At 42.5% G+C, this 18,265-nt stretch overlaps 1 protein-coding gene across 1 annotated transcript in view; it reads left to right on the plus strand.

Moving 5' to 3' along the window:
* LOC139447233 (uncharacterized) overlaps window positions 1–18,265 on the plus strand; it is a 33,413-nt gene that overhangs the window by 2,691 nt on the left and 12,457 nt on the right. Inside the window, exon 2 of the mRNA XM_071228529.1 lies at window positions 17,612–17,775. Coding sequence (XP_071084630.1) covers window positions 17,612–17,775 — 164 coding nt within the window. The remainder of the gene's footprint in view (window positions 1–17,611; window positions 17,776–18,265) is intronic.

Here is an 18,265-nt window from a genome sequence, read left to right on the forward strand (position 1 = left end):
ATTTGAATAAGATTAATCCTAGATTTTAGTCAGTGTTGAAGGTCAGTGTCAGTGTTCAGCCTTTGTAAAACACGGTTATATAATTGTCAGATTCTGAGGCATGGTTACCTCCACAGTCATGGGACTTTACATCTACTTGTATCTTAAAGATTCTACTGCATGTAAAATTGGTATGTCTATCAAGGGTCAAGGTCATCTCTGAGGTTATTGTGATCAAGGGTCAAGGTCATCTCTGAGGTTATTGTGAACCATGGTTGTATCATTCATTGCCAGTTACTGTTGCATTTGTACTTCTACAATTCTGAGGCTTGGGCAATTGTTGGATCTTAGGAAGTTGTCTTGATTAAGGTCAAGGTCAGGATGTACATGATGGTACTTTAAGACTTGAAACTTTCAGGAAGTGGCGGTAATTGGGCTGCCTCTGTTTTTTGTAAGTAACTGGCAAACACATCGAGATCAATGCAATGGCAGAAATTCTGCTCTTTTGCAAGGGGGAGTTTTAGATGGGAATTCACACTGCAGGGATGGAAATGTAGGGTTTTTTCAAGTGTGCCACTGGGCAGACATAAACACATTGCGGAGTGCCCTTTTGTAATTTAAGTGCACCAACGAGAATAATATTTCTTATCAATCTTCCAACACAGGGAATGTCATTTCACCATGGGCCATGTTATCAGCAGTTGTCATTCAGTTGCCCGCTTCATTAACATTGATAATTATCACAAGGTATTGATATTTCTTCCAGGTTTTACCTTGACTAACAAATCTGGGGGCGCAAGGTACCCCAATAATTTTTTTCAAGAATCCTTACAGGAAATATGAGGGTCATGTTAGTAATGAAATGGTGTAGTGTTGTTTACTGTAAGATTTGATTTAAGTTGATTTGAGTTAATTTAATTACAAGACCTATATAGGGGTGTTTTAGTTGTCTAGTTGATGAAGCGTTCGCTCGTCACGCAGAAGACGCGGGTTCAATTCCCGAAATGGGTACAATGTGTGAAGCCCATTTCTGGTGTCCCCCGTCGTGATATTGCTGGAGTATTGCTTAAAGCGGCGTAAAACCATACTCTCACTCACTCACTCACTCACTCACTCACTCACTACAGGACCTATGTATTTCTTGTGGAGAATTTGGTACAATGAATATTATTGTGTATCCCTCAGGATGAAATATGTTTTTTTCTCTGCACCCATTCTTTTCCTTAGTACATAATGGACACACATTTCTGAATTGTGTAAAACCCTGTTTCTTTCTAAGTGTCCCCGTCAGGCATCGGGAACATATAGCAGCCATGGCATTACCATTTTAACCATCAGGGTTAAAATACAAGGAATGTCAGTCCCAGCACTGTATTCCTATGTTCTAACAACACAAGAAGGCACTGCAGTATTGCTGTCAAAGACATTCAGAGTACACGGCACTCCTTTCACAGGTATTCATACCTGGGGCCTTCAGTAGGTGTTTAGTAGGTGCAGTCACCCAGATTGGCTGTGTGAATGGTTAGGGGCTCTAGAAATCTTGATATCTCACAGTAATGTTTTGTATTCATCATTCGCATGATTATTTGATTTTTTAGACCAGACAAATTTGTTGTTTAAGGGTGACCCTATTCGGGATATCGAAAATAACAATAAATCAGACTCAACATTATTTTAAAAGACATATTTTTCTTTCTTTTCTTTCTAAATGTGTAAATGTTTGTGAGACAAGGACTGGGACTGAACTTGTCTGATGATGTTCTGTGTCATCCGGGGTGTGTGTGGTACAAAGTAAGTAGCCTGTGCTTGTCAGGAGAGAAACTTGAAGTGGAGTGGGTGGTCTGGCTTGGTCACTCACTCACTCACTCACTCACCCACCCACCCACCCACTCATTCACTCACTCAGTCAACCACTCACCCACCCACTCACTCACTCACTCACCCACCCACCCGCCCACCCACTCACTCACTCACTCACCCACCCACCCACTCACTCACCCACCCACTCACTCACTCACCCACCCACCCACTCACTCACTCACCCACCCACCCACCCGCCCACCCACTCACTCACTCACTCACTCACCCACCCACCCACCCACCCACTCACTCACTCACCCACCCACCCACCCACCCACTCACTCACTCACTCACTCAGCCACTCAACCACTCAACCACTCAACCACTCACCCACCCAACCACTCACCCACTCACTCACCTCTCACTCACCCAGACCCGTGAAAATTCCAGGTTAGAATTTGGCAAACCATGAGGGGACTAACAGGTTCCGGTTGTCAGGCTCGCTGACTTGGTTGATGCATGTCATCGTATCCCAATTAGATAGATGAATGCTCATGATGTCAATCACTGGATTGTCAGGTGCAGACTTGATTATTTAGAGACCGCCGTCTTATAGCTGGACTATTGCTGAGAGTGGCATTAAACAACAAACAAATAAATAAACAGGCTTGGTGACATGACTGATAACATTCTCTCATGCCTCAGTGCCTTTGATTATTGCTCATTATTTCATTCACTGGAAGAATAGGTATCCTGCCCCAAAGGGTCTTGTAACACATAAATTAGCAGCTAAAGGAAGCATGGTCACACTTTACTCTATTAAATGGGAGTGATGTATCGAGGTTAACTCACCAAGCTTGTTCAAGGACCAATTCAACAATGTTCTCCGTAAATACTCATATATAACTGTACACTTATCTCAAGCCAATAAATTTAGCAGACATTGATGAAAACAATCAAAGCCGTACTTTGGGAAGTAACGTAGTCAGAAGCTCATTATTTCGTGATTTTTCATGCTGCTGACATACCAATGTTTGTGCTTTTTTTACCATGTTTATAAAGACCACGCGTCTAAACACACGGAAAGCATCTATCATCCCGCCCATCATCATTCCAGATGGTATAATGAGTTTACGTATTTTTATTCATCTCAATCGTCAGTTTGCCATGCGCTGTTTGCCATAGACAACCTTAGCCTTGCATAACCTGCACTGGGGTTTACCTGTTGACATCTTTTCCCTTTTCTATGGTACTGATACTGGTTGTACCATGCATGTTGTAGCTGCTAGTTTATGTCTTATAAGCCTCCATGTCCTGCACTCCTCAATTGCCTGATGTAGAAGGTGACTGAATTGGATCCTGTGGTTGATTGTTATTATGGACTGGTATAGGATGTTGTTCATACTGTCAACCACTGGTGTGTCTGGCCCAGGTCGCACGGTCAAGCTGGAATGTTACTGATAATGCTTTTTAACAACATCTGCTTCATTCAAGTCAATTCAACGTAAGACCTGTGAAGATCCGGGTAAGAATAGGTAGAATGTTTGCCGTAAGAGGCGATGAACGGAATCGGGTGGTCAGGCTCGCTGACATGGTTGATGCATGTCATCGTGTCCCAATTGTGCGGATCAATGCTCAAGTGGAATGTCTGGTCCAGACTCGATTTTTTACAGACCGCTGGAATATTGCTGGAAGAAAGCAATTCAACATAAGCAATTGTAATTAAAACATTACTGAATCACATTGGCACATATACCAGCAGTTCCATAGGGACCTGAAGTTAGCAGCGGGTTCGTTATTCGTTATTTGTTTTTCGAATAACGAAAAACAAGCCAGCACCGGGTTGTTATTCAACTACAGTAATGTGGTCAAATACCCTGAAACTCATTTAATATATGACAGCAGGTTCGTCTGACATCATCATCCAAAAGCTGTTTAGTTATTCAGAACTTTTGAATAACGAAAAACAAACCGTTATTATTCATCCATGAACTACCGGAAAGAATCCAACTGAATAGTGTTATCGATAAAAGATGAATGGTGCTGTTTAGATTCCAGTTGCTGGACAGCACTTAGTAGCTAAAAACTGCTTGAACATAGATTAGACTACCTCACATTTGTCAATTTGTTGGACATGAAATGAAGACTAAAATGCTGCAGTTTCGTTTTTTGTTATTCAAAAGTACTGAAAAACTAAACAGCTTTTGGATGATGATGTAAGACAAACCTGCTGTCATATATTAAATGAGTTTCAGTGTATTAGACCACATTACTGCAGTTGTTTAATATATAGCCTTTGAATAACGAACCCGCTACTAACTTCAGGTCCCTAGGTCATACATGGTTGTAGAAACTTTATAGCTTAGTGGGGCTACCCAGTGTTTTTCTGGTCTAACAAATACCACTTTGTGTGATACATTTTGTATTCTTAACAGTGAATATGAGACAATAAACAACAGCATATTAAGGCCATATACAGGGTATTACACATCTCTGTGACCAGTGTATAAATGTGTATAGTTGTTGTACAGTGTTACGACAGTGGGGTGGTGGTGGTGGGAAGATGGGTTATTAATGTTTCACATTGTGGGAACAGTGGAAACAGGATTGAGCTGGCTGTCAGCTGGATGTTCTTCCTCATCATTTAGAGGGAGGTCAGGGCGAGGGTAAAAACTCTGACATGAAGTCAGGCTCGCTGACTTGGTTGATGCATGTCATCGATCCCAATTGCGTGGATCAATGCTCGTAATATTAATCTCTGGATTGTCTGGTCCAGACTTGATTATTTACAGACCGCCGTCATATAGCTGGAATATTGCTGAGTGTGGTGTTTAACATCAGACCAACCAACCAACCAGGAGATCCGAATAATTATTATTAAGGGTCCTTGCAGCAATATGAGGGTCCTGTAAAGTAATGAAATGGTTTTGTATTGCTACGGGTTGATAATTAGAGCCTGGAATGAATCAATGATCATGTGGACAGTGGACATGATTGATGGATAAAATAACAGACACCCATCACTGCTCTTGATGTGTTTTAGGTACAATGAATATTATTGTGCGTCTCTAGAGACGCAGTATATTCTTTTTCTGCATCCATTCTCTATACTTGTGCATGCTGGACACACACTTGTGCGTCTTGTAAGACCCTGCCACAGAAACAGAATTAAGATATGTTTTCCATCTTTTGCCTTATGCATTGAATTCCCCGTTATTCATCCAGAAAGCTGAGTGTCGGTCAAGGTTTCCTCATGTCCTGCCCCTCTATTGACTCTTGAAACTGAGCAGTGTTCAAGACACCATCCCTTGATTTACAAATGGCTCCCGTCTGCATATTACAGAATTCGGTCTGGCCATCTCAGCTCATCAGTTGTGAGGACATTTTATCAGTGTCAGTAACTTGTCTGTTCTTGTTATGTTACTGCTTCAGTAGAACTGCCAGAGACTTCCAATCTCTTAATTCTAAATTTGTAGCCCTCAAGAAAGTGTCTCAGGGAATGACGTTGCCATGGAGATAGTGATCGGTTTAGTCCCAGTGTCTTCGTATAGGATAGTATTATTCATCCCATCAGACTGGTCAATCGCAGTTTCAGATTTGCCATTAGGTTCCCTTGGAGATTTGTGCACTTCACAGTCGCTGTTGCCATCAACCCATTCACCACTCTTACACCAGGGCGGTTGTTTTCATTGGTTTAATTGCTAAATATGCATATTTCAATTCTTACAGTTCCTTGTGGTTTGAGGCACCTCAGTTGAACTGTAAAATAGGGCGTACTTCAGCTGTACCCATGGGTTGTGTTCACATCTGGGTGTACCCGGACCAAAGGGTTGTGTTCACATCTGGTTGTACCCGGACCGTTGGGTTGTGTTCACATCTGGGTGTACCCGGACCCATGGGTTGTGTTCACATCTGGGTGTACTTCAGCTGTACCCGGAGCCATGGGTTGTGTTCACATCTGGGTGTACCCGGACCCATGGGTTGTGTTCACATCTGGGTGTACCCAGACCCATGGGTTATGTTCACATCTGGGTGTACTTCAGCTGTACCCGGACCCATGGGTTGTGTTCACATCTGGTTGTACCCGGACCCATGGGTTGTGTTCACATCTGGGTGTACCCGGACCCATGGGTTGTGTTCACATCTGGGTGTACCAGGACCCATGGGTTGTGTTCACATCTGGCTGTACTTCAGCTGTACCTGGAGCCATTGGTTGTGTTCACATCTGGGTGTACCCAGACCCATGGGTTATGTTCACATCTGGGTGTACTTCAGCTGTACCCGGACCCATGGGTTGTGTTCACATCTGGTTGTACCCGGACCCATGGGTTGTGTTCACATCTGGGTGTACCCAGACCCATGGGTTATGTTCACATCTGGGTGTACTTCAGCTGTACCCGGACCCATGGGTTGTGTTCACATCTGGGTGTACCCGGACCCATGGGTTGTGTTCACATCTGGGTGTACCCGGACCCATGGGTTGTGTTCACATCTGGGTGTACCAGGACCCATGGGTTGTGTTCACATCTGGGTGTACCAGGACCCATGGGTTGTGTTCACATCTGGGCGTATTTCACTCACAAAATATGAAACTATACACAACCAGGTTTGATAAATGTAATTGTTTTTAGATAGCCATGCAAAAATGATTGGCCACAACAGATAGTTTGGTTGACTGGTGATTTGCAAATGTGTGGCCAACATTGATCCTTTCGTAGTTTTCTAATTTTCTTTGAACCAGTCAGAATACCTCAGTTTATAATGAACTGGTCCTGAACAATATTTGCTGCCATTTGTACAGATGACCATGAGTCAAACAAATGATCAGAAACCCATGAATGAAATAGTGAGCGTATGTTTATGTTGTGTAATGATTTACACACAGCTCCCCGCCAAGTGTGCACAGTGGACATTTACTGAATCCCATGCATGTGTTTGTTATTGATCTATCACAGGATGAAGTCAACCATTTTTATCTGGCGTCAAGGCTGACGAAGGGCAGATGGAGGGGAGAGGGGAGTGTTGTGTCAGAGAGACATTGGATGATGTACAGATTCACTGATCTGCTGCGGCTGCAGGGTAGCCCACAATGTGTCAACATCACTGACTGATGACAAGATAGACACAGTTTTTATGGATAACAACTTTAATACTGTAAAAAAGCGACGTTTCGGTATAGATCCTTAAACCGTTGTCAAACAAGGATAGGATCTATACCGAAACGTCGCTTTTTTACAGTATTAAAGAAGTTGTTATCCATAAAAACTGTGTCTCTCTTGTCATCCATCAACTTCTAAGTAATGCCTATCAAACAAGTTTTCACTGACTGATGATGGAATGGTTTATGAGTCCTACCCTTCTTGGGAATTTATTTAACTGTCTGGAGATAATTACGTGCCAAAAATTACTTTCATAAGTGTTGACATGTCATCAATGAGGGAAATTTTATTAAGGATAATTCTGATAGTGTCTCTAAGCCCAAAAAGGCAATATTTTCAGTAGAACTTACAGGAAATATCAAGATTCTTCTACTTACATGTTTCCCATTTTCAGAGAAAGGGCGATCACTGTATCCATGGAACAGAACCTTTCATCCTTGATGTACAGTTTTGTGTATAATTGTGTTTTTATATTGTCTTCTTGGTGTTCAGCTCACTGATGGACTATCAGAAGGAATAGATATGATGTATTAAAGTTTGGGACATAATTTTGGTGAATGACAACCGAAGAAACAAGGGCCGCATCCCACATGGTGATTTTCGTATGGGACGTACGAGCGTCTTAGCGCTAAGAGCGTTTTGTAGAATGAGGCCAAGGACTTATTGCGGAACAAAACTCCTTAAGGAATTTGTTTCCAGTATTGGTGGCAGAAGCATAACAGTGTATGAAAGGGTTAGATAGGCCCTTGAATATCACCTTGGAGTCCCACCTTTGTCAGTGGCCACTGATACAAGCGTAATCCTTTCAGCTCAGCTAACTTGTTGACACCATTCATATGCCGCCCATAAACCTTTCAGATGTGTATGAACTGTAGTGTCACTAATATGTCTGTATGGACATAGAGTGCTCCCCCTTTGTTGGGGAGACTTACACCTACGTGATTTAATTGCACATCAACACAAACATTGGGTCAGTCGTTTGTGCTCCGATCATGATGAAAATATTTTGCAGATGATCAGTCTATTGTGGACTTGTGGCCCGTGGGTTATGCCTATGGAAGTAATGTGTTTTAGTTTTGGTGATATAAAGGTGTTGTCGCTGTTGTGTATTGTCTGCAGCCTGCTGTGACATCCCCTGGCAGGAGTCATGCTCTGGTGGCCAGGTCGCCATATTATCATCATCCCACTCTGCAGCAACATAACTGGCATCTCGGGGAGCTGCTGCATGGGAACAAAATTACACCAGTCTACCGGCTTTAATAAAGTTCACCCACAACTTGATTACCATTATAAAGAAGTTTCTGTAACAACCAGGGTATATGTGATTATCTCATCTACCTTTTGTAGATGTGTAATAAGACCCGAAAACATATTGGCTCAGTTGGAGTTTCTGCTAGTTCAAGGATAAATGTTTTTTATCTGCCTTTGTAAGTGTGTAATAAGACCTTAAACACATATTGGCTTAGCTGAAGATGAACTGAAGTGCAGGTTGAAAGCATGTCTTTTTGCTCCGATAGTTTTAAAGTATGATAACTGTTGTATTATTAGTGAGCGCTATACTTTCCGTGTAGCCTGAGCAATCAAATGAAGAAGATACACTGCCTGTCAAACGTAGGAGACTGGAGTGCTGGAGGATTGCATCTGCCGTCCATGAAGAAAACACTTCATTGTGAGGATGTTGTGAATTATTCACATGAACATGCTTACCAGAATAGACACTGGGCAGAAATAACCATGTTGCAAGACAATGTGGCTGCATGGGCCGTCATTGTACCAAGTTATAAAGGCTGTTGGTTGCCTAGTACATGTCTGTATGACATCAGAACACAGATAAGACACTGTGATTACAGGTGCCCTCATAGACGCTGTGTGTTGCCTGGCACATGCCTTCATTATATCAATATAAAAAACCATTGTGATGCTCTATTAAGTCTATTGATTGATCAGCTATATATTAGCCCCTATGCTTCACAATAGCACACTATAGGCTGTTGCATGGTCATATGCTGTGAACCAGTCAAACGTGTGAACCAGTCAAACCATCAATGCTTGGGGAGCACCATCACACAAGGGGCGGTCGGGTAGCCAAGCAGTTAAAATGTTCGCTCGTCACGCTGAAGACCTGGGTTGGATTCCTGACATGGGTACAATGTGTGAAGCCCATTTCTGGTGTCCAGTTATGAATATCATGAGCATCGATCCACGCAATTGGGACTGATGACATGAATCAAGTCAGCAAGCCTGACCACCCGATCCCGTTAGTCGCCTCTTACAACAAGCATAGTCAGGTGGAGGTGAGAGGGGGTGGACCCTGCAGGGTGTTGTTCCCTCCCTTGTCTACACTCGGCCCACCTGTAGCTCATGGGCCACCTCCATGGGCTAGTGGATAGAGTGTCTGCCAGGATAGTGGAGGTCAGGAGTTCAATCCCCAGCTATGTCAAAAGATGTTAAAAGATGGTAATTGTTGTTACCCTGTCTGGCGCTCTGCATTAAGGGGTTAAAACAAGGACTGGTCAGCTTGGAGTCAGTATACTGTGTCTGAGTGGGGTATCCATGTTAACCTACGGCATGGTATCTCAGTGGGCTAGCACTATAGAACTGGCATCAGTATGGACTAGTACAAGAAGCCACACATACACAAGCGTGCATACACGTTGCTATATTAGTGCAACAATCTTGAAGGCAACATTAAACCCCATTTCACCTCGCCTCACTTCATGGTCTTGTCAGAGCTGCATAATACATGGCAGTGAAAACTACACTGGTTCATGTAATCAAACCGAGCTTCCGTTACAATCAAATGCCAGAATACTGAATAGAGCAGTATATATTGATGTGTAGAAATAACAGACTTGCTACATGGCAGGATTCTGAATACAGCTGTATAGCTATCTTCACTCAAAGGAAGCATGGCTCTCGTACAAGCTGGTGATATTTGACAGAAAGGCCAGCACACCACTGGTATTTCCAGGGTGTAATAGATGTCATACAGACATCATTTATTCATGCAGGGCCAGTGTCAGAGCTGAAGTACACGTTAACTTTCACTCTACAGCAGCAAAACAGCAGTATTCAAGGCCAGATCCAGCATTTTTAAAAGGGAAATATCAAAATCCTCTCTCGGATAATTTTACTGCCTACATCATACTACATTTGGTTTTCAAAAGGAGGGGAGACTGGACCCCCTGTGTGTTGTAGTTACTGCATGTTCCAATAAGCACACATTTCACGTTGCTCACCCAAATACAGATCCCCAACAGCCATTCTAGTGGTTACATCTAAATAGTTGTCATGCAGGCGATCCCTCACACAGCTATAATCCCTCACAGCTATAATCCCTCACACAGCTATAATCTCTCACACAGCTATGATCCCTCACACAGCTATAATCCCTCACAGCTATAATCCCTCACACAGCTATGATCCACCACACAGCTATGATCCACCACACATCTATAATCCCTCACACAGCTATTATCCCTCACACAGCTATAATCCCTCACACATCTATAATCCCTCACACAGCTATTATCCCTCACACAGCTATAATCCCTCACACATCTATAATCCCTCACACAGCTATGATCCCTCACACATCTATAATCCCTCACACAGCTATAATCCCTCACACAGCTATGATCCCTCACACATCTATAATCCCTCACACAGCTATAATCCCTCACACATCTATAATCCCTCACACAGCTATAATCCCTCACACAGCTATGATCCACCACACATCTATAATCCCTCACACAGCTATGATCCCCCACACAGCTATGATCCACCACACATCTATAATCCCTCACACAGCTATAATCCCTCACACAGCTATGATCCACCACACATCTATAATCCCTCACACAGCTATGATCCCTCACACATCTATAATCCCTCACACATCTATAATCCCTCACACAGCTATGATCCCTCACACATCTATAATCCCTCACACATCTATAATCCCTCACACATCTATAATCCCTCACACAGCTATAATCCCTCACACAGCTATAATCCCTCACACAGCTATGATCCACCACACATCTATAATCCCTCACACAGCTATGATCCCCCACACAGCTATAATCCCTCACACAGCTATGATCCCTCACACAGCTATAATCCCTCACACAGCTATGATCCACCACACATCTATAATCCCTCACACAGCTATTATCCCTCACACAGCTATAATCCCTCACACATCTATAATCCCTCACACAGCTATGATCCCTCACACATCTATAATCCCTCACACAGCTATGATCCCTCACACATCTATAATCCCTCACACAGCTATGATCCACCACACATCTATAATCCCTCACACAGCTATGATCCCTCACACAGCTATAATCCCTCACACAGCTATGATCCACCACACATCTATAATCCCTCACACAGCTATGATCCACCACACAGCTATAATCCCTCACACAGCTATGATCCCTCACACAGCTATGATCCACCACACAGCTATAATCCCTCACACAGCTATAATCCCTCACACAGCTATAATCCCTCACACAGCTATAATCCCTCACACAGCTATGATCCACCACACAGCTATGATCCCTCACACAGCTATGATCCCTCACACAGCTATAATCCCTCACACAGCTATAATCCCTCACACAGCTATGATCCCTCACACAGCTATAATCCCTCACACAGCTATGATCCCTCACACAGCTTTGATCCACCACACAGCTATAATCCCTCACACAGCTATGATCCCTCACACAGCTATAATCCCTCACACAGCAAAAATCCCTCACACAGCTATAATCCCTCACACAGCTATAATCTCTCACACAGCTCTATTCTCCCATACAGCTATAATCTCTCATACAGCCCTAATCCCTCATACAGCTATAATACCTCTATAATCCCCCACACAACTATAACCCTTCACACAGCTCTAATCCCCCACACAGCTATAACCCTTCACACAGCTCTAATCCCTCACATATCTATGATCCACCACACAGCTATAATCCCTCACATAGCTATGATCCACCACTTAGCTCTAATCCCTCACATAGCTATGATCCACCACACAGCTATAATCCCTCACATAGCTATGATCCACCACTTAGCTCTAATCCTTCACACAGCTCTAATCCCCCACACAGCTATAACCCTTCACACAGCTCTTATCCCTCACATAGCTATGATCTACCACACAGCTATAATCCCTCACATAGCTATGATCCACCACACAGCTATAATCCCTCACATAGCTCTATTCCCTCATACAGCTATAATCTCTCATACAGCTCTAATCCCCCCACACAACACTAATCCCTCACAGAGCTCTAATCTCTCACAGCTCTAATCTCTCTATAATTCCTTACACACCTATAATCCATCCATAATCCCTCAACCTATAATCCCTCTATAATCCCTCAGACACCTATAATCCCTCACACAGCTGTAATCAAGATAATCCCAAATAGCTGTTATCCCCAATAGCTATTATCACTCACTACACATCTAAGGATCATATGACTTTGTTAAATCATGTATGTGCTAGGAAAGAAGCGGCAACTGGATGTCAGTGGATTGGTTGTCAAGCACACTGACTTGTTTCATTGGTGTGTCTTAGTACCCCAGTACTGTAGGACATTGCAAGGGTGGTTCCAGCATTTTCAAAAGGGAGGGGTCCAAAATATCAAACTCCTCTCTCAGATAATTGTACTGCCTACAACATACCACTTTGGTTTTCAAAAGGGGTGGGGCGGAGGGGTGTGGTGTGGGTCCCTTTGGATCCACCTATGCATTGCTCATAATATCAATCACTGTTTTTACTGTTCATCATATGATTATTTATAGGCCATAAGTGATATGGCTCAAATAATGCTGAAAGTTGATTGAAACAATAAAGCTAAGCCCCGTACCCATGAATATCCCTTATACTGATCAATTGTCCATCAGCAGCTTGCCATGCTCAGTAGTTTCCAGGTGCCAGACTACTACATCCTGCCTCACTGTAGCTATTCTTCGTCCATTAAGCTTGCTTGTCATGATAAACGGAAGTACCGAATCACCAGTAGATTTCGAGAAAATGTGTGCACAGCTGATTGCTGTTTCCGGCTTAGTTTACGAGAAAATATGCAAGGTAATCTTAATCCCTGGATGTAAAACACTGCCTAGCAGAACAAAAAATACAATTTAAATGGTAGATCAGCATGTCTGGTGATTTTGTATCTCAAATTTCAAATTTGTACTGACTAAGTTACTTATCACCCGTTCATTTAACTGAATTCGCTGAAAGGGTACGGTGTAATTTTTTTCTGCCTATAATATTCGAATTTTTTTACTTCAAAATACTGAATCCGCTAGAGGGGTGTGCTCATTACACTTGGGTGCGCACTATACTCAAAAAAATATGGTACTGTTCAGAGTGGTTTAAACCGGGCTCAGCGTTGATATTATTCCCAATATATTGACTGTTCTTATCTCTGTTCTATGTTAATACTGGTTAATACTCCATGCTTCACATGCACCCTTTTCCTTGCTTCAGTAACAGCCATGATAATATGATAATAGAGATAATATATTAGCAGGTCCATGCATCCAACTGCATCCCATAAATGTATTGTGAAATATGTACATTTACAGAGAAATGTTTACTTCATGGAGATATATGGTGCTCATTTAGCCTGCCAAATTCTCAATGGGTATCGAGTCTGTCGCTCAGAGGCTTTTGTGAAAGCAACACTTTCATAATCATCTAAATGTATACTTCTCATGCGCAACACATGCCTTTAAGCTTCAGACTATGTCATGTGTAATGAACCTGTTACATTTGTCATGAGAAATGTTTCAAAGGCCGTAGAGAGTAATCTTTAATGAGGGCCTTGTAATACCAGGGTGTTCGGGTGGCCTAGTGGTGTAGGCATTAGCTTGTCATGATACACACCTGGGTTTGATTCCCCAAGGCCATGGTTGGTGTCCCTCGTGGTGATGCATTCTTGATTATCCAGGGTTTTATATCTCAAGCCTATTGTTATGAATACCCTAGACCGTTCACAACCATAGCTGGATTCTCAGTCAAATTCGAAATATTCTAAAAATAACTGTGTTGAATCAATTTACAATCTTGATCAAGAGGAAATCTGTGTACAGTTAACACTGTTTATAATGAACACAAAGGGACCACTAATTTTAGTTTGTTATAACCAAAGTTCATTATGAGCACATATACAACATATATACAGCAAATGGACGCGACCCTAAAAACAGTTTGTTTTATCCGTGAGTTCGTTATTAGCGTGTTTGTTATAAACATTGTTTACTGTAATTAGAGAGGGGGAGATTCTACAGTCACTTCCTAATAAAGCTATGGCGGTGAATGAGTTCAGGGTAGTTATCATAATAGAATGGAAATATAATACCCTGCATTATCGAAGATGGCAACGGTATTCTTGGAATATTTCTAAAAGTGATGTAAAACCAAACTCACTCAAACTTAACATTGTTAATCTTTCCTGAATATTGTTTCATGTGATATGACATTGTATAGCAGAAAATTAAATACGACTAAATCTGGGAGAAATGTAATTTTGACCATGCTTAGTCATTGTTACTGTCTTAAAAAAAATTTAAAATCTTATTTCTTACACAAAGTTTTGTTCTCCAGGTATCTGTTGTGGCTCCCAATTGTCAAATCAAAACCAAAACTTGAACAAAATGTCCTTAGTCTATATATATTTATAGGAGTATGATTGAGTCGCTGGTGGCCCGGGGATGTTGACTGAGTCATCTGGTCTCATGTAGATGTACGAGTGTTTGCCTAGGATTTACAGCTTGTAACTCAATCTGTTATCACCTGTGTCAGGTGCAAGTGTTGTGAGGACACTTCAGATCTTTGTTAGCCACAGCAGATTATCCTGTGTATATTGCCCTGTAATCTGCATGATCTGTATGGTCTGTGGAAAGTGAGACCGGCTTGGGTCAAGTGGGGTGTGTTCTCTGGGGCTCGGCTCCCCTGAGGCGGACATTGGCCTACTAATTTCTTATGGATTTGTACTCAATGGGAGTGCATCTATCACAGCATTATGATTTGAACTTCCATACTTTAGCATAGGTTTACGATAGTTGTTGTGCTAAGATTATTTTGTGGAATGGGGCCAAGGGTGCCGTTGCCGTCGGGATTAGTTTTTTTGGGTTTTTTTAATTTTTTTTTTTTTAAATCATCTCGGCAGGTACAGCATTTATATATACATTTCATGTCAATATATTTGTGGTACATGGTTTTCAAAAAATGTACATCTTTCCATACAATAAATTCTTGCCTGTACAGTCCACGTACCGTATCAGCGTATCACCGTTCAGTTTTTAACAAAGTGTGGAAGGAAGACCAAAAACTAAAAAAGTTTGCATAGTTACAATTTGTGAATCACATTACCTTTATAACATTGTAATAACTTTTTATCTTTTGCTGTATGTGTTCAAAATATGGCCTTAATCCTACCTACATTGTCTGTATATTACTTGTTTTGTTATTAAAAGTACAATATTCAATGGGTTGTTGTGTTTGCCTTGAAATCCAAACAAAACATTTTCTCTGTTTAAATCAATGGTTCCTTCCACAACAGATTTTAACCAGATATACAGTCTCTCCCAAATCTTTCTTACATGTTCACAATCATTCAACATATGGATTATAGTTTCAGTTTGATTTGTACAGACATTACACATAGGAGAATCAACATATCCAATTTTATATAAATATTTGTTAGTAGTAAGAATGTAGTGAATAATCTTAAACTGAAGCCATCTAATCAGGGTCGGGATTCACGGTCTGTAATAGTAACTATAGTACATTGGAACAACATTAGGATTGAGCATCAACCAAGTCCCTTTGAATCCAGCCAGGCGGGTATTGTAGGTCGCAGCATTGGCAGGTTATGGGGTGTACATCTTATTCACAGCTGTTGGCTATGTTCTCAATACCTGGAGAATCAAACAGCAACACCAGTGTTGATATGTTTCCTGAGAGATAAAAAACAACAAATTCTTATGATTGGGGGTTTGAGATATCGGCTGAGATAACTGATTTGAAAGACTGAGAACAAAGGAGCAGCCGTAGATCATGTAGGTCCCTGGTGACAGGCCGACAGGCTAGGGCAGACATGGGGTGCAGCTTGTCGCAACTTGAGCTGACTGCGGGGAACACGATACACGTGATGTAGATGTATGGGTTGCAGAGTTCACGTCGCACCTTCCCACATTCTCACTAGGCAAACAGAATAAGTTACAGTGACACTGGTAAACACAATGAGTTACACTGACATGATGTGGTCGGGGAATAGTATCTGAAACAAGGTGGAGAAATCCATACTAAACCTACTCATAACTCACTTGGGGATAGGTGGCCCAGTTGTTTAAATACAGTACATTCTCCAAGATCCCCCAGTCCTGAGTTTGAATCCCACATCTATCTGAAATGACAATTTTTGTTTTCTGCGATGAAATGTGTGTTAGTTTTATTCAAACATGGAAATGAAAATTTATGTTGTAGAAATAGATTCATTTCCAGCCCTATGGCAATAGTAATTAACTTGAGTGGCTTGAGAAATGATTAAGGAGCCAGTGAAATGTACCTGGCAAATAGCCCTCCATCTGGTTAAGTCACAGGGAAAATTAGAATCTAAGATCTTGTGCTTGCCGAATTTAATTAAAAATGTCTCAGCTGTCACGCACATATTCCATGTCATATATATATTCCTCTAACATTAACATACCGCATGCTACAATATGTTACATATTCCTGATTGAACAGATTCTGCATGTTTTGAGGTGGGTGTGTCCCTCATGTCCCGAGGTGGGTGTGTCCCTCATGTCCTGAGGTGGTTGTATTCCTCATGTCCTGAGGTGGGTGTGTCCCTCATGTCCCAAGGTGGGTGTGTCCCTCACGTCCCGAGGTGGGTGTTTCCCTCACGTCCCGAGGTGGGTGTGTCCTTCATGTCCTGAGGTGGGTTTGTCCTTCATGTCCTGAGGTGGGTGTGTCCCTCACGTCCCGAGGTGGGTGTGTCCCTCATATCCCGAGGTGGGTGTGTCCCTCATGTCCCGAGGTGGTTGTGTCCTTCATGTCCTGAGGTGGGTGTGTCCCTCACGTCCCGAGGTGTGTGTGTCCTTTCCTTGTCCTGAGGTGGGTGTGTCCCTCATGTCCTGAGGTGGTTGTATTCCTCATGTCCTGAGGTGGGTGTGTCCTTCATGTCCTGAGGTGGGTGTCCCTCACGTCCCGAGGTGTGTGTGTCCTTCATGTCCCGAGGTGGGTGTGTCCTTCATGTCCTGAGGTGGGTGTGTCCCTCATGTCCTCAGGTGGGTGTGTCCTTCATGTCCCGAGGTGGGTGTGTCCCTCATGTCCTCAGGTGGGTGTGTCCTTCATGTCCTCAGGTGGGTGTGTCCCTCATGTCCTGAGGTGGGTGTGTCCGTCATGTCCTGAGGTGGGTGTGTCCCTCATATCCTGAGGTGGGGTGTGTACTTCATCTCCTCAGGTGGGTGTGTCCCTCATGTCCTGAGGTGGGTGTGTACTTCATCTCCTCAGGTGGTTGTGTCCTTCATCTCCTCAGGTGGGTGTGTCAATCATGTCCCAAGGTGGGTGTGTCCCTCATGTCCTCAGATTGTTGCCACCCTCATGATTTCTTCTTGTGTTTCAGGTTGGAAGGAGAATGATGTATCTGGTTTTATCCTGACCGGTGGTCAGTCACTGGAGTCAGTGTTGGAGGTCATCAAGGCTGGCGGCAGTGGCGGCGGTGGAGAGGAGAAGATACAGCAGGATGATACTCGGGAAAACACAGCTAAGGATGATGATGTGGAGAAGGTGAGGTTCACACACGTTTCCCCATTGCTGGAGCACTGCCATGTCAGTGTTAAACACTACACTTTGTTGTGTTATTAGACCTATCAAACTGGAAAGATCATATTAAACTGATACTGATACTTGTGAGGGGACGATGACAACTTGACAAGACAAGGAGGTGTGTTTACAATGCGTTTACGTACTACAGAAATGATCAATCACAGACGTGTCACAGAATTCACTTCTGGCAGTAAATTGCGCACTTAGCCAAAATCATGATCTTACATTTGTATGTCAGAATTAAGGCTGAACAGAATGAAAAAAAAAATCATGATAGTGTGCATTTCTGACCAGCCATGGGAAAAAGTCGTAATGATGAAATGATGATTATAGTCAAGAATATGGTTACTATGGTTGGTATTTGTCATGTGACACTGGTTACAACATTGTTGTTTATACCAAAAGAAAATGCCTATCAAAACAGTGACTATTTTGAATACTTTAAAATTTG

The sequence above is a fragment of the Haliotis cracherodii genome, unplaced genomic scaffold (assembly GCF_022045235.1).
Source record: "Haliotis cracherodii isolate W230 unplaced genomic scaffold, xgHalCrac1.p SCAF_1, whole genome shotgun sequence".
Lineage (NCBI taxonomy): Eukaryota > Metazoa > Mollusca > Gastropoda > Lepetellida > Haliotidae > Haliotis > Haliotis cracherodii.